This window comes from Anolis sagrei, chromosome 3 (genome assembly GCF_037176765.1).
Source record: "Anolis sagrei isolate rAnoSag1 chromosome 3, rAnoSag1.mat, whole genome shotgun sequence".
In the NCBI taxonomy this organism is placed as follows: domain Eukaryota; kingdom Metazoa; phylum Chordata; class Lepidosauria; order Squamata; family Dactyloidae; genus Anolis; species Anolis sagrei.
In genome coordinates this window covers 252,076,171-252,100,909 of record NC_090023.1, presented here as the reverse complement: position 1 = coordinate 252,100,909, position 24,739 = coordinate 252,076,171, and the positions used below count along the sequence as shown (strand labels likewise).

The following is a 24,739-nucleotide window of genomic DNA, read 5'->3' as shown; positions in this document are numbered from 1 at the left end:
AAATGAGCTTATGAAATAATAGAGCACAAGAGCTTTTCCGATCACTCTTCTCTTCCTGTGAAGACCAATTTCTCTTCTTCTACATGAGCACCTTGGAGTACAGTTAAGGGAAATGCTACAGGAAGGGGAAATGAGGAGGCGCTGACCCAGCAAATCACACACTCTCTGCCCTAGAAAATTCTGTGATTGTGTCATCCTGGAGTTGCCATAGGTCTGGAATGACTTGTAGGCACACAACGACAGAAACAACAGCCACTGTACGGTATTTGGCATAGTGTCTCCCATTCCACTGGGGCCGTGAATTAATTCCAGGTTTTACTCTAGCTTTTACAAGAGCTATCCAAGGTGTTAAGCCTAGCCACCAAAGAAGTTCAGAACCTCAGATAGCTCCTTTCAAGCCAATTCAAGGTGCAGGTGATTACCTACAAAGCCCTAAATGGTTTGGGACCTGTCTATCTTCGCGATTGCATCTTCCTCTATGAACCAACATGAGCCCTAAGGTCATCTAAGGAGGCCTTCCTCTCATCTCCGCCTCCATCTCAGGCACAGTTGGTGGGGAAGGAGCCTTCTTGGTGGTGCCCCTCAGCTCTGGAACCCTCTTCCTAGGGAGATCATGTCGCGCTAAACATATTTCAGTCAAGTCCAATGCAGAAGACACAATAACATTGCACCCAGGCAAGAGGGAAAAAAGAGGAAAACTTTACTTTTATCAGCAGAGCTAAAACATAAACTTGCAATGTTACAAACAGTGCAACAAACTTGCATAGTCTTTGTAAGTAATACAGAATAAGGTTTCTTCATCTTCATCCAAATGAAGATGAAGAGAGAGTAGTAGAAATGAGAGAGCAGTAGAAATGGTTGAGCAAAATGCCTGAGCAAAGGCTCCTCAGAGCAAAAGCTGAACTTGGTTGTTGTAGGTTTTTCCGGGCTATATGGCCATGTTCTAGAGGCATTTTCTCCTGATGTTTCACCTGCATCTATGGCAAGCATCCTCAGAGGTAATGAGGTCTGAACTGTATTCTAAAAACCATACAGTTATACCCCAGCGGGTGTGGTCCAAACTTACTAGTTGACCTACATTAGCAGCTGCACATAATAATTAACAGCATAAGATTTTCTTTAACACACATACATACTTGGTCCTGTTACGACTTACTGTAACAGATGAGACTGTCACCTACCCTATCCTCTTCCCTCAAGAACCTAAAAACATGGATGTTGCATTGTGCCTTTGATTAGGCAATTTCAGAGAATTGGCCCTTTAATACCTAAGTTCTGGCCCTTTAGCATGGCCCTCCGCACTACAATCCTGACATTATAAAGCCCAAGAACATTACTCTCCCATCCCTGCCACTGAATTTTTCACTTTCCCTTAGCTCTATCTAGGAATTTTGCACAAACTCAGAACCCTTTGAAATCAGCACTTTTATTGCTCCCATGGTACTGTTTTCATGATGTTATGCTTTATTGTAATATGTTTCTATTTGTTTTTTAGTATTATTGCATTATGTTTTAACTCTGTGTTCCCTAGGCTTGTCCCTTTGTAAGCCTCCCTGAGTCCCTTTGGGGAGATGGAGGCGGGGTATAAAAATAAAGTAGTTATTATTATTTTCTAAACTTGGGGCTATTCATTGCCCCACTGACATGGCAGAGAGCACAACTCCTTGGATCCTTAGTGTCGTTTGTAAATAAGGAACTGATGCAAGTAGTTCATCTGAAAATTATCATGGGAATTCTAGCCAGCTTGCCATATATTATTTATATTTCTCTGGGTAGGCTATCATTATGCATGTCAAGGAGAGTCTTTCTTCATACCTCACCTGTCTGTGCAGTTAGCAGCCAACACCACTACAATTTTTCAAGTCAACGTCTGGAACAGAATACCTGTCTTCATGCCGGCATCTGTTTCATAAATCTTTCAGGCATGTACTTTCCCACTGCTCTCTTGCATTTGCAGCTTACATGCATTTTTAATCAGCTTTGATGAAATGACTTTATATCGAAGTCAACGATTGGAGGGTTGCTTGCGGGTTGGGGTGGGTTTTATTTTTTTTTCTTCCATGTCTCTGAGCTGTGTAATAGGAAATGAAGTCTCAAATATCCCTTTGAAAGCTTTTATTATCTGAGCACATTTAAAAATGCATGAAATATACAAGACCTTCAATAATGAAAGTATTTATATCACCGGCATACGTGTATGTATGCACTTTTGCACATTCAGAAGCTTTATCACAAAAACAGAAGTAAGATAAAACAGCTGCAGTGGAATCAATTACTCTCAGAGCTGTCAGACGAGTTACACATTCAGAACTTTTGTAAATGTCAAGGTTTCTTTGATACCGTCATCCCTCTATAATCATAAATTATGCATTGAGGGATTCAACCAATATTCCAAAAAAATTCCAAAAATATCCCGTGATTTTGCCATTTTACATGAGGGATGTCATTTTACTATGCCATTAATTTTTGTATCGGGAGGGAGGGAGGGGCTCCCGTATCCAAATCCCCTTAGAAACTAAAGGTGGATGTATATTTTTCTAGGGACAGTTCCAGAAAGAGTAGTTTGAGGGAGCTCAAGGACTTGCAAAGACCACTTCTCTGAAAGCAGAGCAAGCATTCTTTTGCTCATATTAAATGCAAATATATGGCAGTTGAAAAAGCTGGGAAAGAATGAATAGGGAATCTGGAAATGTTTGGGGAAGTGCTCATTGGTACTCACTAATCCAGTGGTTCTCAACCTTCCTAATGCCATAACCCCTTAATACAGTTTTTCATGTTGTGGTGATCCCCAAACATAACATTATTTTCATTGCTACTTCATAACTGTAATTTTGCTACTGTTATGAATTGTAATTTAAATATCTTATATGAAGGATGTATTTTAATTCACTGGACCAAATTTGGCACAAATACCCAATATGCCCAAATCTGGATAATGGTGGGGTTGGGAGGGGAATAGATTTTGTGATTTGGGAGTTGTACTTGCTGGGATTTATAGTTCACCTAAAATCAAAGAGCATTCTGAACTCCACCAACAATGGAATTGAACCAAACTTGTCACACAGAACTCCCATGACTAACAGAAAAAACTGGAAGGGTTTGGTGGGCATTGACCTTGAGTTTTGGAGTTGTGGTTCACCTATATCCAGAGAGCACTGTGGACTCAAACAATGATGGATCTGGACCAAACCTGGCACAAATATTCAATATGCCGAAATGTGAACACTTGTGGAGTTTGAGGAAAATAGACTTGACATCTGGTAGTTGTAGATGCTGGGATTTATAGTCCATCTACAATCAAAGAGCATTCTAAACCCCACCAGCGATAGAATTGGGTCAAACGTCCCATACAGAACCCCCATGACCATCAGAAAATATTGTGTTTTCTGATGGTCTTTGGTGACCTCTCTGACACCCCCTCGTGCTCCCCCCAGGGGTCCTTCCCACACAGAACCCCCATGACCAACAGAAAATACTGTGTTTTCTTATGGTCTTTGACAACCTCTCTGACACACCCCTCACGTGCCATTTCACAGGCAAGTAAAATGACACCTGGTGGCTTCCCTGTCAGTTGGGGAATGAAGCCACTCCAGCTTTTAATACAAGACTTAAAAGAGTTATCCAAAGTGCTGAACTTGTTTGAGAGACATGTGGGATATATATTATAGTTCAGCATGAAACCTGAAGTGCATTCATCACCCAACTGACATAGAAGCTATCAGCAACTGCTGGAGTGGAATGAGGGCATCCCTTTGGCACTTGCTCACTCTGCTGTGGTTTCCTAAAGGGATGTCCTGGTGCATGCTCAAGTGAACATTGAACCATGCATTGGAAATCAAATATAGCTGCATACCTAAGGATATACAGTGGACCACTTCATATCTGGAGATTTAACCAATAATTGATGCAAAAATAAAAATTGTGAAAAACTCAAGACATGACAATTAGTGGTGAAGTTGGGAACTCCTGCTTGATCCTTCATTCATTTCTGAGAGTGCCAACACAATTGCTTACCATACCCTTTGGAAGTTGTTTGCCAGCCTTTATTTGGCAGCATCAGTTTGCAGCTTTTTCAGGGACATGGTAAGCAACAGTGGAGGACACTTCTGCTTATTTATTTGTTCATATGAGTATTGCCACTGTCATTTCTCATATCCCTATCACAGAGACTTCATGGAAGGGACTCTGTGAAACAGAAGGGGGAATAAGTGTTAGGGTACCAGGGATTTCCATAGCAATGTGGCAATGAAGAGGAGGAGGAGGAGGAGAGGAGGAGGAGGAGGAGGAGGAGGCGGAGGCCAGTAAAGGCGGTCCCAGTGGTGATCGGCTCACTGGGTGCAGTGCCTAAAGACCTTGGCCTGCACTTAAACACAATTTGTCAGCTGCAAAAGGCCACCCTACTGGAATATGCATACATTATTCGCTGACACATCACACAGTCCTAGACACTTGGGAAGTGCCCGACGTGTGATCCAATTCAACAGCTAGCATTGTGACCTTGTTTGCTGTGTACTAATCTTGCTGTGTTTCACATAATAATAATAACTTTATTTTTATACCCTGCCTCCATCTCCCCAAAGGGACTCGGGGTGACTTACATGGAGCCAAGCCCAATCAACAAAGTTAAAACATAACATATACAAAATACATAACATCAGTATAAAAACAACATAAAACAACATTATAGCAATAATAAATGTGAGTAAATTGAGGGTGTTGTGTCTGAAGATAGTTGTGTGTTGTGTCTGAAGAATAAGTGGTGTGTATATGCATGATGGGTCAGTGTGTTGTAGTAAAGGTAAAGATTTCCCCTGACATTAAGTCTAATTGTGTTCGACTCTGGAGGGTGGTGCTCATCTCCATTTCTAAGTCAGAGAGCTCGTGTTGTCCATAGACACCTCCAAGGTTATGTGGCCAGCATGACTGCATGGGGTGCCATTACCTTCCTGCAAAAGTGGTACCTATTGATCTACACACACTGGCATATTTTCGAACTGCTAGGTTGGCAGAAGCTGGGGCTAACATTGGGAGCTTACCTTGCTCCCAGATTTGAACTGCCGACCTTTCGGCCAGCAAGTTCAGCACCTATAAGTGTTGAAACTGTATCTCAGGAGACCATGGTGTGTGTCCCCTCTCAGGCACGGAAACCCACTGAGTGATCCTGGGCAAGTCCCACTCTCTCAGCTTCAAAGGAGCCGCCTCTGAATAAATCTTGCCAAGAAAACCCTATGATATGCTAGAAATTGGAGTCAACTTGAAAGCAGAAAAAACAAACAACAAAGGTTCATATTAAGCGAGAATGTGCATGTGCGTGTGCAAATATGAAACAGACATAATTGTGTGGGTCTACCCCTTACTTTAATGCCACCCCAGCTCTGGCATGAAGCCACCGAAATGCTTTCTGAAAGGGCCTGCAGTTCTCCGGCCAAAATTCTTTTTGCTGCCTCTTCTGTTGAGATGCAGCTTATAGCCAGGCTCATGTATCAGTGGATCTTCTGTAGTTTCATGAAAGCCTTGAATTATTTAAGTCATTTTCTACACCATGGTAGAAGTTATCTCATGGCAGGATGAGTGTGTCCTAGCATACACTTTCAGAATTTACTGTGCTCGAAATGCAATCAGCAAATGTCAACCAGAAAAATAGTCCAATTTGTGTCCTTGGAACATCACTGAATTGGCATGCTCTCATGCCTGTCATACCTGTTTTTAAAACTCCAGAAGGAAACAACATTGGTGAGCACGTACTCTTCTTTTACGTTGTATTATTGGCAGTGTAGGCTGGTATTGCTGCCATCGACTTCAAAAACAACCTGCCTGTTAGAAACAGAGGAGAAGAAACAGCTTTGAATAAGCAACAAATCTACTAGTATCGACCTGGCTTGGGGCTGTTCAGAAAGGCCAATTACAGTGATCCCTTGAAAGTGAATATTGTATTGCTATTCCATGTAGATTCTTCAAAGTTCAAAACCAAGGGTTGTTAAAGCTCCCAAACAGAAAAAACAATACTTTTGATGATTTCAGGCAGAGATGTATTTCTTCACTAATTTTCTACTTGAAAAAAGCAATGAGTCATTTCAGCAATGTTTTTCTCACTACAAGAAAGGTCACAATTTGAAACTTAGTTTTTGCACATAATTGTTTTGCACCAAACTTAACATTTTCTGCACAGAAACCAGCATTTTCTGTCATGGATATAATACTTCTATGAACAAGTATTATTTTCCACAAAGTAAGTGCTGAGTTAAACCCTGGGCATCTTTAGAAATTTAAATAGGATCTTATCACCAAATATCGATAGCTAGTAACCAGAGAAGGTGTCAGCCATGGGTCAGTCCCGGAACCTGGGGAAATTACAGTTTTGGATTACAACTCCCAACCAGCATGACTAGGGGATTCTGGGAGTTGGAGTCAAAAATGGTAGGTTTTCAAAGTTCTAACCAAACCCTATTATCTACCCAAAGATGCTGCCAATGCTGACTTCAAGTATTATGTCATTCTTAGGAGCCCCTGGTGGCACAGTGGGTTAAACCCCTGTGCCAGCAGGACTGAAGACTGACAGGTCGCAGGTTCGAATCCAGGGAGAGGCGGATGAGCTCCCTCTACCAGCTCCAGCTCCTCATGTGGGGCCATGAGAGAAGCCTCCCACAAGGATGATAAAGCATCAAATCATCCGGACGTCCCCTGAGCAACGTCCTTACAGACGGCCAATTCTCTCACACCAGAAGCTACTTGCAGTTTCTCAAGTCACTCCTGACACGACCAAAAAAAATTGTCATTCTTGAGAAGGGAATCATTTTCAGCACAAGTAAATATTTTGTTCCCAAGATATAGACTAAAATTGCATAATGCTGTGACATTTTGGATACAGTCACTACCTGGACACCTGATCTTTATGATTGTCACATTTGAATTGTTTCATGGAAAGATGTTGGAATGTCAGTGTGATAAATAATTGCCAATTGCTGGCATCAGGGGTTGGCGCTGATGAGCATATGCCAAGGCACACATCCTAACAAGAGTTCCCAATGGAGACTAACCTTCTTGTTGCTCTTCTTACCACCTGCTCACCCATTCTCTCTAGTCTAGAGGGAATTGACTGGCAATTGACTGTAGTGAACAGGAAAGTGTCAGGGCTGCTGTTATCTTATCACATTGTGTCTTGTTTTTCTCTGGAAAATGGTCAAGAGGTTGGCAGAGGGAGGAGAAATGGGTAATACAGATCTCTTTTGCTGTTTTTGGTGAACAAAGTTACCAGTTTTCTATTGTGTTCTTATTTAATGTGTGCTATCAAACCTTGGTCAAGGAGTCACAGTCTGAACTTAGTCAGCACACAGAGGAACATCAGTTGAAAAACAGCCAGGATAAATCTCTGTTCTTTCAGAGCATCCAGTAAAAACAGAATATAGAAACAACAGAGATAGTGAAAGAAAGAGGGAGGGAAGTATGTGAACAAATGCAATTGTTGTTATTTTATGGAAAACCTGGGGTTTTCTTGGCAATATGTATTCAGAGGAAATTCCTCTGAAATTGAGAGAATAATAATAATAATACTTTATTTATACCCCGCTACCATCTCCCAAGGGACTCGGTGGGGCTTACATGAGGCCGAGCCCACAACACATCAGTTACAAAGCAATAACAACAAATAATACAAAGCAATCAAATAAAACTCATAACAAAAAAGTGATAAATATTAACAATAACACAGCAACAGTTAAAACCTATGGCTGGGCCAGATGCAATAATTAAAATTTAAAGATAATGCCGAGCATGAACATATGAATATAAACTAGGATATATATTTCAGAGAGGGATGCGGCAGGCAGGAATTCCTAGATCCATAGTAAAGTGCATTTAGAGGACATAATGCTGGGAGTTTCCTTATTCTGGGAAGGCACACTGGAACAACCACGTTTTCAGGCTCCTCCTAAAGACTGCCAGAGTTGGGGCATGCCCAATGTCCTTGGGGAGTGAGTTCCATAGTCGAGGGGCCACCACCGAGAAAGCCCTCTCCCTTGTCCCCACCAATCGCACCTGCGATAGAGGTGGGAGTGCGAGCAGGGCCTCTCCAGATGATCGAAGGGGTCGTGTGGGTTCATACACAGAAATGCGGTCACGCAGGTAGAAAGGTCCCAAACTATTCAGGGCTTTGTAGGTAAGAACCTGCACCTTGAATTGGGACCGGAAAATGAACAGCAGCCAGTGGAACTCCTTAAACAGAAGGGTTGACCGCTCCCTGTAAGGAGCACCAGTTAACAACCTGGCTGCCGCCCGTTGAACCAATTGAAATTTCCGGGCCATTTTCAAGGGCAGCCCCACGTAGAGTGCATTACAGTAATCCAACCTGGAGGTGACTAAGGCATGGACCACCCTGGCCAGATGTGACTTGCCCAAGGTCACCTATTTCTGAATAGGGATTTGCACCCTATGATCCCAGAGTCCTAGTCCAACCCTTAAACCACTATACTGCACCAACTCAATGAGCAAATGCAGCTTCATTATCCCTGGTCCAAAATCCTGGAGTACTCCAAAAGCGTCCACATGGGTGACTGAAATAGTGACATCTTTGCTTTCTGCTGGTTCAGCATACACAAAATTCATTCCATACACAAAATAATGTGTGCAAGATATATATGGCACATACATGAATTTGTGTGCAAGATGTATATAACACATACATAATTTTCATGTTTTGACTTGGGTTCCATCTCCAGGATATCTCATTATGTAATAATCATTATTATTATTTCATGTCAAAAGCATTGCAAAAATAAGTATAAAACTGATAAAAAAGTGGGAGCACAAGAAACCAAAAATGGGCAACAGTGACTACATTGTCTGTGGCTTTAAACAATTTTTCTTCTGTGCATGAGGCAGGACATTGTGGACAAGCATACAGATGTGAAGTTCTTTGTTCTGCTCCACAGTCATCGTCATCGTTATCATCATCGTCATTTTGTAATTATTACTGACTCTCCTTTTAGCTCAAGGCAGAGCACAACATAGTTAAATACATCTATAAAATCACATATTAAAACATATAAAACGCAACTATGTATGTTTATACAAATGTGAGTATTCCAAAATCTTCCAAAAATATGAAATCCAAAATATTTTACGCCTCAAACATATCAGAGAAAAGATTCTTAAACTGTACTGTTAGTTAAAGGAGGGATATATTGCAAACAAAATTACCAAAGCAAATTTCAGTGAAGCAATGCTGACCTTCTGCTAGATTTCTGGATCGAGCCATTTTTATTTTTAGCTCCTAACAACATAGTGTTTTGGTTTGTATTTGGTTGGGATTTTTTTCTTTTATCACAAGCCATTTCTCTTCCCTCCTATGCAGACATTGTTACAGAGTTTCACAGATTTCCTTGTTTTTCCTCTGTTCAGGGGTCTGCTATGCTGAGTTTGGTGTGCGGGTCCCGAAGACCACTGGCTCTGCCTACACCTACAGCTACGTCACAGTGGGGGAGTTTGTGGCATTTTTCATTGGGTGGAATCTCATCCTGGAATATCTCATTGGCACAGCCGCAGGCGCCAGTGCTCTCAGCAGCATGTTCGACTCCTTGGCCAATCACACCATCAGCCACTGGATGATTGACAGCGTCGGGACCTTGAACGGGCTGGGTGAGATGGAGTTTGAACACATGCAGTAAAGTTATTGCCTCAATACCTGTTCACAACTGTTAGACAGAACTTGGTGGGGGGAAAATAAAGATTGCAACTCCCAGTCAGATTCTGGCACTTGAGAAATAACAACTTTTCTACATTTCCTACACTATGCTGTTTGGCTTTGTGAGGTAATTAAATTGTGGTTGAAACCCAAGAGAGTTAAGAGTTTCAAGTGCTATGTGTCTTGCTTTAATATCACCAGTCAGCGTGAATGATAGTTCAGCTGGTCCTCATTGGATTTGTGTGTCCAAGAGTGAGCAGTGATGGATGACAATATGTTCAATAGTCCATTAATGGCTTTCTTCAGTGAATAGAGATGTCTCCTGAAGAAGGAAACATCCGAGTATCTCCCTTCAGGGAAAGTATGGCCAATCTTGGACAGCTGATACCAGATTTAAAGGTACAAGGCAGAAGCCACCATAGACCCCCCAGCCTAAAAACAACCCAACCCACCTTGGTGCTCCAAGGAATGATGATGGTTTGGTCCATTCACCTTTTAGATTTCTACAGAATCTTAGAGCAACTTGCTCACACCTAATTTCCACGAGATGTGTTGAACTATATCTTAAATGACGGAGTCCATTAGAGGGCACTTCATTCAGGAATTCCTCACCTAGAGTTGGCCCAATTTCAATGACCCAATTTCAAATTTAAATTACATGCATCTAAAATGACACTGTCTGGAAAAGTAATTGTGAATTTATGCTGAAGTTAATCTGTATGAAAATAGTCCTTCCTGTCAAGTATCAGAATTTGGAGCCATTCCTATTTTGGACTACATCTCGCTCAATGCTTTAGGCAATATGCCATGGATACGTTCCCTGAGAGATTCTGGGCACTGGGGTACCTAAAAGTAATCTTTTAAAATGTTGCCTATTATTTCACTGCAAGAATTACATCCTGGGTTGTTGTAGGTTTTTTGGGCTGTATGGCCATGTTCTAGAAGCATTCTCTCCTGCAGTTTTACCTGCATCTATGGCAGGCACCCTCAAAGATTGTAAGGTGTCAGGAGAGAATGCTTCTAGAACATGGCCATACAGCCCAAAAAACCTACAACAACCCAGCAATTCCAGCCATGAGAGCATTCAACAAGACATTAAAATCCTCTTTACAAGAGAAAAAATGTGGTATTAAGGTGGGGGATCAAATTTCCTGTGACTTGAAAAATATGGAACAAGGAAAGAGGAAACATACCCAATGGTTCAATGCCAGTAGGTGTCATCCAAAGATGTCAATTTCCATAATTGGCCAGTCCACAGGGCCCTGTATCCTTTCTGTCTGGGAGTTTCATAGGCTGTAGTCCTTCTCGGAGTCAATTTTCAAAGGTTTGAGCTACACTTGGTTATGTAAGTTTATCTTAAATCAATGTGACATGTTAACCAGGACCAACATAGTTCCCGTTGATTGCAATGGCCTTACATGAAAGACTGAATGCAACCCGGAATCATGAAAATCCCTCATGAAATCTGAATAAACAAAGAATGGGGATTCCTCAGTGAATACTTCATATGGAAGCTCCTAAGAATTTCTGAAGTTGGCAGCCAATTTCTGTGCTTCTAAAATGTTCAAAGTTCCACTGAATGTTTGCTTTCCCTTTCCTTTTTGCAGGTAAAGGTGAAGAATCATATCCAGACCTCCTAGCTTTGGTGATTGCAGTTGTTGTAACAATCATTGTTGCCCTGGGTGTGAAGAACTCTGTTGGATTCAACAACGTCCTCAATGTGATTAATCTGGTTGTTTGGGTCTTCATCATGATTGCTGGACTTGTATATGTCAATGGAGAAAACTGGGCTGAAGGGCAGTTCTTGCCATTTGGATGGTCAGGGGTAAGTGTCTCACAGCAAAGTAGAATGGGACCACCTTGCAAATTTCTACTTGCTTCACAGTATATCAAGAAAGATGTTAACCAGTGCTTGTCTCATAGCAACTACTAAGAAGCTTGAGAAAGTGGTTTGTGACAATGGCTTTGAATCCATTTGCTTATTATCAACTTCAAAAAGTGGGGGGGGGGGGGAGTCAACACATTGGTACATTCAGATCCGAGGCGGCCCTAGGTAATTTTCAACGGTAAGCAAACAGTATTTTGCCCCCCCCCCCCCCAACCAATCATTGATATATATTTTCTGTTCGTCGTGGGAGTTCTGTGTGCCATATTTGGTTCAATTCCATCATTGGTGGAGATCAGAATGCTCTTTGATTATAGGGGAACTATAAATCCCAGTAACTACAACTCGCATATGTCAAGGTCTATTTCCCCCAAGAGCGCCTCAAGAGCGCCCCTGGGCAAAATCAACTGTACTGCAAATGCTTACTTTGCGTAATGGGTTGAGCCGCCTCTGATTCAGATAATTCAATGCTCTTTCCCAATTGAGACTAATTAGGCAAAATAATGTTTGTCCTTGAGCAAGATTTACAAGTTGATCGCATTTTGTGGAAGTGTTTGTGGCTTTGACTTGACTACTGATCAGAGATTTCTTGATTGCGATTTGTAAAAACGTATTCAGACTCTCCTACAGATCACAAAAGCCTGGGCCAAGTGTTTTCTCAGAGGCACTGACTCCTTTATTCTTCATTCTCTCCCATTAACTTTTATGAACAGTTGCCTACACATGGCACTATATTGTACTCTGGCTAAGTGACTGCCTGCTTCTAGTAAAAATAGACGTATGTCTCACAATAAACCTGAAGTTGTCCTCCATTGCCTTATAGCTATTCACTGTGTATATTATCAGCTTAAAAGCATAACAGCCAAAAGAAGGAGTTTAAAGGAATGGAACATAACATCCCTCATTGGTTCTTTGCGAGGAGACCACCAGAGCATGCACCTTTCTGCACAAAGATCCCTGCTTCATATGTGTGTGTGTGTGTGTGTATACATATATAAACACAGGGTTGGGAGTAAATAGAAGAGGAATGTGGACTAGTGACATACGTTCTGTTGGTTTTGTTTATTATGTATGGGGAAGTTGCTTCGTGAAAGCAGTTGGACATTATTTAATATTTTGAAATTTTGCATTGAGTTCAGTGTTGTGGATGTGGAATTGTGCATTCTCAGTTGATGTACCCATGCCATCCTTCTTCTTCCTTTCTTCCTTCTTCTTCCTTCCTTCCTTTCTCTTCCTTCCTTCCTCCCTCCCTCCCTCCCTCCCTTCCTTCCTTCCTTCCTTCCCTCCTTCCCTCCTTCCTCCTTCCCTTCTTCCCTTCTTCCTTCCTCCCTTCCTCCTTCCTCCCTTCCTCCCTTCCTCCCTTCCTCCTCTTCTTCTTCCTCTTCATCTTCTTCTGAGTCCCTCTCAACAAAGCAACCAGAAGTGACATGGCATTATTTCCTGTCACCATTTTCTAATGACTTCATTACATGGAGCTGGGGAAAGTGGGGAAAATCATATTCTTGTATAGAGACTCATCTTCTTTGCATAGGATTCCATGTTTAAAGAGAATTTGCTTGCCCCGATCATGAAGGATCACCTCTTCCCACCTCAACCATCTGCTTAGAGGAGACCCTTAAGAACAGACACCACTTCTGGAATACTTTACTTTCCCCTCCAATCCTCTTACTCTAGAGGAGACCCGTGCACCGTTCAGACATTAATTCTATGAGATCCTTTACTTTACCTCTCAATCTTGTTACTCTAGAGGAGACCCAAGGTGCCTTTTTAAGAATGCCCATTCTTCCATGTCAATGATATGATTCAATATGGGCGAATCTAATAGATCCCATCTCACATGTTTTTAAGTGCTTTCCCCCATTTCCAAGTGCATCAGGAGTTCAGGAAATTATTTCTTCCAGGCTTCATTTTTCTCCCATTTTTCTATATATCTGATGCAGTTCACTGACAAAACATCACAGATAACAGCTGGAAGTCTGTCTGTGTCATATGATGGGCTCCATGGTACTTCATCTGTGATCTATGTGTGGAAATGGGTGAGAATTTGCATATGATGATGTCTTTAGACCAAAAAAGGGGTGTTAGAAGGTGGCCTTTGCCACTATTGGCAGTCCCCAAGTTATGAACAAGATAGGTTCTGCAAGTTTGCTCATAAGTGAATTGTATGTAAGTCAGAACAGGTGTGTGTACATGTGCATATATATAGATATATACACACACACACACACACATATACATATATATAGCTTTGGATAGCATAGGGAAGGATTATCATCCCTCTGGTGTTTGTTTTGAGGTTTGTGTCCCTGTTCAGAAGAATGCACCTCACTTTCTGTCCCTTTGATCATTGGATTTTGGGAAAAAAATGGTGTTATGGAAACAAGTATTGGAGATAAAGTTGAGACAACTTAATAACTTTTCCAGGAGTGAATTTCCTTTCTAAAGGGTAGATTTCTCTCATTTCCTGTTGTCTCACCCCAGTTCTTAACTATGAGTCATTTGTAAGTTGGATGTTTGCAGCTCGGAGACTGCCTGTATTTGTTCTTTCCACCAAAATAGCTATCATTCCTTTTCAGCATTTGCAATTTTTTTCCATCTAAGACGGCAGCATTCTTTCTCCTCTAAATGACCCTGACCCTGAATTTTTCCTCTGGTTGGAACACAACAGAACAATATACAGTACACTGTATATTGTTCAACACGTGCATAAACTAAAGTTTAATTCTATTACAGCATAATTCTACATAAATCTGTTTTGAAATAAACACCATTGTACTCCTTGAAAGTCCACCCAAGACTGCAGATTTTAGAGAAAATCATTGATTGATGAATATTTCCGACTTGTCATATATCAGCAGTTTTCAGAGTCAAGGGTATAATTAGTTAGTCCATTTTAATAACAAACTAAACAATGTAAACAGATTGAATGTTTTTTTTTAAACAAATTCATATAGAATTTGAATGCTCGAAAGCTACGCCACGATGCCATGAAAGCATGCAGCTTTTACCACTGAAATCACTGGAGTTTGTTTATGCTTACTTTGGGAGGGATTGAATCCTAGTAATGTTTTAAAAATAGATTTTAAGAAAAGAAACGCTTCCTTTGTAGCAAAAGAACTAAGCAACAATATTGTCTCTCCTGTAAAATGAAGAGACTGGGTTGATATTTGATTTGGCTACAAGACAGTAAAAAGAAAGCTGAAGGCCCTGAAAGTGTTTGCTTTCTTTCCTCGTGCTGCCAAGTTGGTGGTGTTTCTTGTGCATATATTAGCTGAAAAGCTCCACTGGGAATCTGAACAGATTTGGATGATCTACCATGCAGAGGGAGAGGATGAGCAGAGACTGTAAATGTCCACATTGGCAATTATCACACTAAGATTCCACTTTAGTTGCCATGGCTACATCTTCTATTTGGTGAGGCAATAAAATACTTCTTTGCAAATTGCAGTGGATGGAACCATGGCAGCTTAAATTGATTTACAGGGCTATAACTGTGAAGTATGAAAGGGCCCCTGAGCTCCAAATTAATTAATTGGATCTGGTGAAAGGAAGAGTTTCTTGTTACCTAAAAAGCTTGGTCTGCAGTATACAGTCAGTGTAGACTGATATAATGTGGACTGAACTGCATTTAACTTGATTATATGAGTATACTGCTATATAATCTAGTTCAGTCTGCATTATATAGCAGTGTAAATTGGGCCTCATATAATGCAATTAAACTGCATTGAACTGCATTATGTATCAGTGTAGACCAATGGTTCCCAGCTGTAGTCTGTGGACCACCAGTGGTCCCCAAAAACTAAAATATGGTCTGCGGCCTCACCATTACTACGCCATTGCAACGAGAGCAACTGGTCTCACAAAACCCTCTTATAGTGCCAAGGGGATGTCAGGAGGACAGAGGCTGACTATCCACAAAAGGCGTGACAACAAGCTTCCTGACTGCTTCTCCCCTTGAGCAGGACCATTCCATGTGGCACCTGGAAGTGGAGGTGCCTTGGTGTCTTCATTTGGTGTCCTGGGGTTATCTGGGGTGCTGATTCAGAAAATTGCATTGGATAGACCACAACAGCTCTACATTGTGGTTTTCTGTGGGCGAGCAGATGGTGACTACTGGATGGTATATGTTCTGTATCAGAAACTCGACCTGATGTTGTCTATTTATTTATTTTTATTTATTTCATCTACTTATACCCCGCCCTTCTCACCCCGGGGGGGACTCAGGGCGGCTTACAAAAGGGGCACAATTAGATGCCCAAATCACACAACAAACAATACAAAATATAACAGTTCAACAATTAAAATGAAACATCAATACCTATTAAAACCATAAAAACTATCTCATGTCAGAGTCCATATATCAGAGTCCATATATCCATTCCATTGTCCTTGTCTATCGATAGGTCCTTTAATCAGTTGTCAGCATGGCCAAAAGCTTGGTCCCACGTCCAGGTCTTTAGTTTTTTCCTAAACGCTAGAAGGGAAGTCGTCGATCTGATCTCCCCGGGGAGTGAGTTCCACAGGTGGGGGGCCACCACTGAGAAGGCCCTGCTCCTCGTCCCCGCCAGTCTCACTTGTGCCACTGGCGGGGTTGAGAGCAGGGCCTCCCCAGACGATCTTAAACTTCGAGGTGGGATGTAGAGGGAGATCCGTTCGGACAGATACACTGGGCCGGAACCGTATAGGGTTTTGTAGGTCAAAACCAGCACTTTGAATTGTGCTCGGAATTGGATCGGCAGCCAGTGGAGCTGACGCAACAGGGGGGTGGTGTGCTCCCTGTACGCCGCTCCGGTGAGCAATCTGGCTGCTTCTCGCTGGACTAGTTGAAGTTTCCGAGCAGTCTTCAAAGGCAACCCCACGTAGAGTGCGTTGCAGTAATCCAACCGGGATGTGACAAGAGCGTGGACCACCGTGGCCAGATCCGACTTCCCAAGGTACGGGCGCAGCTGGCGCACAAGTTTTAATTGTGCGAAAGCTCTCCCGGCCACCGCTGAGACCTGGGGCTCCAGGCTCAGCGATGAGTCCAGGATCACTCCCAAGCTGTGAACCTGTGTCTTCAGGGGGAGTGTAACCCCGTCTAACACAGGCTGTAACCCTATACCCTGTTCGGCCTTCCGACTGACCAGTAGGACCTCTGTCTTGTCTGGATTCAATTTCAATTTGTTGGCTCTCATCCAGTCCGATACAGCGGCTAAACACCGGTTCAAGGTCTGGACAGCCTCCTTGGTGACAGGTGAGAAGGAGTGACAGATTTGGACGTCATCTGCATAGAGATAGCATCTTAGTCCGAAACTCCGAATGATCTCTCCCAGCGGCTTCATTTAGATGTTAAATAACATCGGGGACAAGATAGAACCCTGTGGGACTCCACACAACAACGGTTGTGGGGCCGAACAGGTGTCACCCAGTAACACCTTCTGGGTCCGTCCCTCAAGGAAGGATCGAAGCCACCGCAGAGCAGTGCCTCCGAGCCCCATATCCATGAGGCGGCCCAGAAGGATACCGTGATCGACGGTATCGAAGGCCGCTGAGAGGTCCAGCAGAACTAACAGGGACACACTCCCCCTGTCTAGCTCCCTGCGTAGATCATCTACCAAGGCGACCAAGGCTGTCTCAGTTCCATGTCCCGGCCTAAAGCCAGACTGTGCCGGGTCTAGATAATCAGTGTCTACCAGAAACCCCTGGAGTTGTGTTGCCACCACACGTTCCATGACCTTGCCCAAGTAGGGGAGATTGGAAACAGGCCGATAGTTGTCAAATTGAGTGGGATCCAGTGATGGTTTCTTCAACAGCGGTTTTATAATAGCTTGTTTTAAGCTCGCTGGAAATTTTCCTTCCTGTAAGGAGGCATTAACCATCACCTTCACCCACCCTGCCAAACCCCCTCTGGCTTCCTTGATCAGCCAGGAAGGGCAGGGGTCTAGGATGCATGTGGTGGGTCGCACCTCTCCAAGGATCCTGTCCACATCCTCAAGCTGAACCAATTGAAACGAATCCAACAAAACTGGACAAGCAGATGCTCTCGTTACATCCCCAGAGACTGCCGTTAACATGACGCCAAAACCCGACCGGATCCGCTCAATTTTATCCGCGAAGGATCGAGCAAATGCTTCACAGCGAGCCACCGAGTTGTCCGAGGCCTCGCTTTTTGGCGGATTTAACAGGCCCCTGACAACTCGGAAAAGCTCCGCTGGACGATTCTTCGCTGATGCAATATTGGCTGTGATTAATGTTTTCTGAGCTATCCAATGCAATTTTCTGAAACAGCACCCCAAATAACCAAACTGAATCTAAAATTGACCCTTTTGGTACTAATGTTGGAGAGTAGTCCCTGATCAAGGTGGTCCCTGGTCAAGTGGTCCCTGCTCAAAAAAAGGTTGGGAATCACTGGTGTAGATTCTTATAATCCAGTTCAACGCAGTTAAACTTTCTGCATTATATGGCCATGTAGATGGGGCCCCAGTTTGAGAAATAAAGAAACTTGCCCTAAAATTGAGGAGGTTCCCAGTCTTACCTCTTTTTTCAATTTTTTTTTTATTCCAATGGAAGGGCACTTTTCTTGAAAAGTGAGGCAAATTCAGCAGAGAGACAAAGATGGCTGAATTCAAGCCATTATCTTTTCTGTGACCTCTACAGGACACTAAAACAAATATTGGCTCTTTAGATAATCCTTGATCCCCATATACGTAGAGGAAGTTTTCTACTGGTTTTGGAGCCTTAGAACCAGCTTTTCTCTATTATTTGCTCTCTCCCCATAAAGCCAAAATAGAAGTGATCTTCAGTCATGGCCAGGCATGTAGCTGGGGTGGGGTGGGGGCTTTGGGGGGCTTCAACCCCCCCCCCAAAAAATTCTCATGGTAGTCCGCGAGAAGGCCTTACTGGTACATTATTTAAACTGTTATGTTTATTCATATCATGATCTGATCATCATGCTCAATATATTCCATATGCATGGGGGTATTGGGGTAACGATACAAAAGGTTTGCTAAGGTAGACCCTCTTTCACTCACTCACACCCCCCCCCCCCCCCAAATCAAACTCAGCTCCCCCAAAAACAAAATCCTGGCTATGGGCCTGGTCATAGCCAATATGCCCATGGAAATGTGAAAGGGATTCTGGATTCCAAATTAATTTATTGGGTTTCTATTACTTGACTCTTGATATAGAGTAAAATAGAAGCGGAATAAAAGCAATGCTTGATGCTCATTCCAACAAGCTGGTTTTTCATTTTAAAATTGACTGTGCTGGAGAAAAGGCTGGATCAAATGGCACCAAGAAACTCAATTTCTTTCAAAGGAGTATGGATTTTGACTTGCTTTGTTGCAAGCAATTGTCAATCTTTTTCTTCGCTGCTTCAGCTCCCTATTGCGATGAGAACTTCACTTGCATTGTGGAAGCAAGAAAAAGCTGATACAAACTTAACAAGATTTGGAGCATTTAATCAAAAGTAGGGTGAAAGGGATTTGAGAAGTAAAACATTCAGAACTGGAAGAAAGTGGAGCTGATCGATTTGCCTCTCTAAGCAGAGGGTGGGAAGAACCCAAGAAAGTTGTGCTTTTGGATTACCATTTCCCAAATACTTCATCTTTTCAAAATCTACTGGCCATTCAAAAAGGTTCAGGGAGGAGACACGGTAAAAATTCCATCACAGAAAAGTTGAAAATTTCAACATAAAGCTTGGAAAGGTTAGAGAAGATACTGCTAATCTAGTTAGCCAGATTCTATTATAATAAAGCAGACTTTACATGTTTCTGTTTTTAACCATAGCTTGCAAACAGATTGATTTGTTTATGTGTTTTTCTATTACTCATAGAATTCTCCAGCCAATATGGACACTAGAGGTTTTTGAAAGCTGTAGAGAAGATTTTCATACTCTGTCTTTAAATGATTTTCCCATCCCAATTGTAAAACTCAATGTAGAATTTGCTGGATTTTGCTTTAAGATTAAAAGAAGACAGACCCATGCATTTTGGCTCCACATTCCTATGGATAGCAAATATCTGCAAGGAGGAGAGAAAAGCATTTTACTGAACATTTGTAGATGGCTCCAAACTTCTTATCCAAGTTACAGGAGACATGTTGGAAAACATCATAATTTCCAAACACATTAAACTGAGGATCAAATGGAAATGACCTTTTCCGGCGTTATTAGATAACGTTTTGGGGGTGTTTGCAGCTAAAACAAGTATAAAAGATGGTGCGATAAATGTGACCTTCCCAGATCTCATGGGGAATGCCCCATTTCCTCTCTGCCTGCATTCCTTAGAAAGTTGACCAACTCTATATCTAGGATGGCCATTGCCATATAATCTAACACAACATTGCCTTACTTGTAGGTACTACAAGGTGCAGCAACCTGTTTCTATGCCTTCATTGGATTTGACATCATTGCGACCACTGGAGAAGAAGCAAAAAGTCCCAACACTTCCATCCCTTATGCCATCACTGCCTCGCTGGTCACGTGCCTCACGGCTTATGTGTCTGTAAGTAATACATTTCAAAATTGTGCTTAGAATAATTCTCTCCTTAGAGATAATAATGGTGGGTGGAAGTGGAAGTGATAAGCCAGGAAGTAATTCCTCACAGCTACTTTATTTCTCAACACCCCTTCCCTCCATCTCTTGCAATATGAAGAGATGATGATATACAGTGTTCCCTCATTGTGGGGGTTACGTTCCAGGACCACCTGCAATAAGTGAAAAACTGTGATGTAGGGACAAGGGCCGTTGCGGTGGTGGGTGCCCTCCCACTGGCCATGCTGCTTTCAGGGGGCTTCTTCTTCCCAGAAGCTTGGCCAACTGGCCAACCAGTGGTAGGCCCCACCCCACCCTGCCCTGCCCTTGGATCAGCCAGGGCTGGCTTCCCCACCTCACCCCAGCAGCCTTTGCAGGGCTGCCCAGGGCCTCCGCAGGGCTCCGTGGCTGCTGGGGCGAGGTGGGGAAGCCGGCCCTGGCTGATCCAACCAGTGGATCGGCCAGGGCCAGCTTCCCCATCTCACCCTGGCAGCCACGGAGGCCCAGGGCAGCACTACAAAGGCTGCTGGGGCGAGATGGGGAAGGTGGCCCTGGCCGATCCACTGATTGGGTCGGCCAGTGCTGGCTTCTCCACCTTGCCCCAGCAGCCTTTGCAAGCACTGCCCTGGGCTTCCACAGGGCTCCATGGCAGCTGGAGTGAGGTGGGGAAGCCGGCTCCGCCCCTGGATCGACCAGGGCCGGCTTCCCCACCTCACCCTGGCAGCCACAGAGCCCACAGACTTGCTGTTTCACGGTTAGGGTTTAGAAAATTAATTCTAAATATTCTAACAGGGAACACTGTACATTATAGAGTACTAGTTAAAATTACAAAATAATGCAAAGCAGCAAAGTACCCTTCTAAATATGCAAGAATGGCAACTTGAAAACTATAGTTACGGACAATTATTTTTTTAATTAGACCAAGAATAAACTCTTCCAGCATGTGCAGCTAGCAAACAAAGTCCAGATCATTTTTTAATATCATGGATATTAATTTGATGGGACAGGGGAAACATCATGCCCAGTAATCCAACTCCACAATGCTAGCACACTTGCTCTTTCACTGCAGTTACATACCTCCAATATTTCATGTATGAAAACTAGGAGACATGTGGCCAAGCAACATCTAAGTTAGGTCAAAATACCAAAATTATTAACGAAGAAGAAGTTTGTTTTTTTCCTTAGGCTACAGAGAAGGACAAGTTTTTGCTTTCTCCTCTCCTTAGTTAATGTAGCACAAACAGTTTTTGCATTTTTGCATCAGTTTGTTCCAAGGGATATAAACTAAAGACAACCGGGGAAAGTGTGAGAGAAGCAGCTAGAATGGTGGGCTGAGAGAGGATTTGCGAAATTGGGAAAGTTGACAATTATTGATAGAATTATTGGCACCTCTGTTCTCTGCAGTTGAGATTGATTGCATGCGTTGAGCTAGTTGTTTTTGAACCCTGTTATAAACAGCTGAGTTTGCAGTGTTAGGAAAACATAACAAATGGGCAGGTATTTGTTTAATCATTGTTGTAATAGTTTGCCTGCCAGACAGGGAGTAAATATATCAGGATCAAAATAACTAGACCAACGTTTAATACCCTATTCCTTGAGGAGGGATGGGAAGCAAGGAAGGGCCACCATTAATTGTTCCTCTCAGGCAGAAAAAAAATCTAACCAAAGCTGGGGAAAGCTTGCTGTTTATAATTGCTTCTGTTTTCTGTGTCCATTCTTCTTTCATATTCTCTCTCCCTTCTCTCTATCTTTCTTGCACACCCACTTCATTGCTGACATACAACACAATTACTACTCGCACACCCCATTCACATACTGCTCCCACACATACTATGCATGTCCTCTAACAGCTAGCTACTGTTGTGATAGCGCTGCATTAAAAAAAAGAAAAAGTAATCCCCTGGAATATTCATAAACATTCTTCATCTTGCCTGCTGAGCCAATCACTGCAGATGACTTATCGAACTAATTAAGTCAAAATATGAATAGCCAAAGGTGTAGGCTTTGATTTTGCAAACAGATAATGAATAGATAAGAAGCTGCCTTTACTAAAATAGAATAATGGTTCATCCCACCTAATTTTGTCTACCTTGAGTATCAGTGACATTTCTTGAAATGCCTTTTCCATTTAGAGCTTTAAACACCTCTAAGGCCAGTGCAATAGCTTGTCCACATTCTCCAAGATGAAAAAAACACCTGTATTTTTTACCTAAGAGAACACCTCTCGCAGGATACCTAGGTCCTCCAGTGTAGCTCGATTGTCAACTTCTGATGGAAGTTGATCGTAGAATTGTGCTGGAAATCTTAGAGAGTCCTAAAGAGACCATGTTAATCAAATCTGCACATAATCAAATCACCAAGAGTCAAACCCACAAATGTGCACAACTAGTACTCTGCTTCATCTAAACATGATGTCACCTTTCTCTTCCCCTTGCAATAGGTGAGCATTATCTTAACTCTGATGGTGCCATACAATGAGATTGATACCGAATCTCCCCTGATGGAAATGTTTGCGGCCCATGGATTCTACACCGCTAAATTCATTGTTGCCATTGGTTCTGTGGCTGGCTTGACCGTGAGCTTGTTGGGCTCCCTCTTCCCCATGCCTCGCATAATTTATGCAATGGCTGGTGATGGGCTTCTCTTCAGGTAAGTTCCATCTAACCAGAGCTTGAATGAGAAGAGACAGTGGAACATCTTATCTGATAGTTGTTATTGTGATATTTGCAATCACTGTGAGATCAAGAGGGCTTTTCCCTTGTATTTTATGAAGGACAATGTCTATATCAAAGGCTTCCAATGGATAATTTCTGTTTGAAGGGCTACCCAATCCATCTCTGGTGTAAACAACCATAGAAGGTTGAGTCAGGGCATTAAGATTGCCTATCAACTCTTAGAATCTGGATAGCAGACTGAGCAGATACACAGGATGATGTCCAAGGAGCTGGTGCCATTCATGCTCCAGGAAATAGAGCTGTCCAATGTACTGAACACTATTTTCAAAATAGTTTGACAGCCTTAGATAACTCCTTTAAAATTCAATCTAAAGCTTAGGGCACATTAATTGTCCCATAGTGTGACAGTCCAATAGATGCTTGGAATGATAGTATAAAAGATAGATGTGGAATTACTTTTAATTTTCATTCTTTTTCCTGCAGGTTCTTGTCCCATGTAAGTTCTTATACTGAGACCCCTGTAGTAGCTTGCATTGTATCAGGATTTCTTGCAGCACTACTCTCCTTGCTGGTAAGCCTGAGGGACCTGATAGAGATGATGTCCATTGGCACACTACTTGCGTACACTTTGGTCTCCGTCTGTGTCCTGCTTCTCCGCTACCAACCAGAGAGTGACATTGATGGCTTTGTCAAATTTCTTTCTGAGGAGCATACAAAGAAGAAGGAAGGGATTTTAGCAGACTGTGAGAAAGAAATTTGTTCTCCAGGAAGTGAAGGAGAGGAATTTGCAGGTCCACCTACCAACACATGTGGTGCAAAGAATCTTCCATCTTTAGGAGACAATGAAATGCTCATTGGAAAGTCAGATAAGACCACCTACAATGTCAACCACCCCAACTATGGTACAGTTGACATGACTTCAGGAATAGAAGCAGATGAGTCTGAAAACATCTACCTTATCAAGCTAAAGAAATTAATAGGACCACGCTACTACACTATGAGGATTCACCTTGGGCTACCTGGGAAAATGGATCGTCCCACAGCAGCAACTGGACAGACTGTCACCACTTGTGTGCTCTTGCTCTTTGTCCTCATGTTCATCTTCTGCTCTTTCATCATTTTTGGGTTGGATTATCTGTATGACCAAAGTTGGTGGGCAATTCTTCTGGTGGTTCTGATGGTCCTGCTGATTGTTGTATTAGTGTTTGTTATTCTTCAACAGCCAGAGAACCCCAAAAAGCTCCCTTATATGGCTCCCTGCCTGCCTTTTGTCCCTGCCTTTGCTATGCTTGTGAACATCTATCTTATGCTGAAACTCTCAAAGATCACATGGATCCGTTTTGCTGTCTGGTGTTTTGTGGGTAAGTCTTGAATGTGAAAATTTGACAATGATATGCAGAGGCAGCTTTAGCTCTATTACTTCAAAGAGTTGGATGCATGCTATATTTTACTGGAACTAATCTCAATTTTACTGGAGGTACCCAGGTGTTAAACCTTACTTTCCAAATTGTTGTATCACCTTTGATTGTTCCTGTAGACCAGTGGTTCTCAACCTGGGGTCCCCAGATGTTTTTGGCCTACAACTCCCAGAAACCTCCGCCAGTTCATCAGCTGTTAGGATTTCTGGGAGTTGTAGGCCAAAAACATCTGGGGACCCCAGGTTGAGAACCACTGCTGTAGACCCAAAGTAGCTCCTGAAAATAATACACAGATCAACTGCCATGAACTCTCATCTGCCATCATCTGTCTCTCACAGTATATCTGTGATAATTCTCTGAAACTATTAGCTAGAGTAGTTTTGATTTGTAAATTATGATATGAAATCACTTAATTTGTCTATAATTCAGTGGTGAATAACCTGTGGCCCTTCAGGTGTTTTGGACTTCAGCTTCCATAATTCCTGATCATTGGACAAGCTGGTTAGGACTTCAGTGAGTTGGACTCCCAAATACCCGGAGAGCCACAGGTTGTGCACCACTGCCATAAT

At 42.6% G+C, this 24,739-nt stretch overlaps 1 protein-coding gene across 1 annotated transcript in view; it reads left to right on the top strand.

Annotated features, from left to right (window-relative positions):
- The window catches only part of SLC7A14 (solute carrier family 7 member 14), a 75,039-nt gene that overhangs the window by 41,943 nt on the left and 8,357 nt on the right, over nt 1-24,739 (top strand). The window contains exons 3-7 of the mRNA XM_060767532.2: nt 9,397-9,633; nt 11,287-11,504; nt 19,901-20,047; nt 22,518-22,726; nt 23,236-24,113. Coding sequence (XP_060623515.2) covers nt 9,397-9,633; nt 11,287-11,504; nt 19,901-20,047; nt 22,518-22,726; nt 23,236-24,113 — 1,689 coding nt within the window. The remainder of the gene's footprint in view (nt 1-9,396; nt 9,634-11,286; nt 11,505-19,900; nt 20,048-22,517; nt 22,727-23,235; nt 24,114-24,739) is intronic.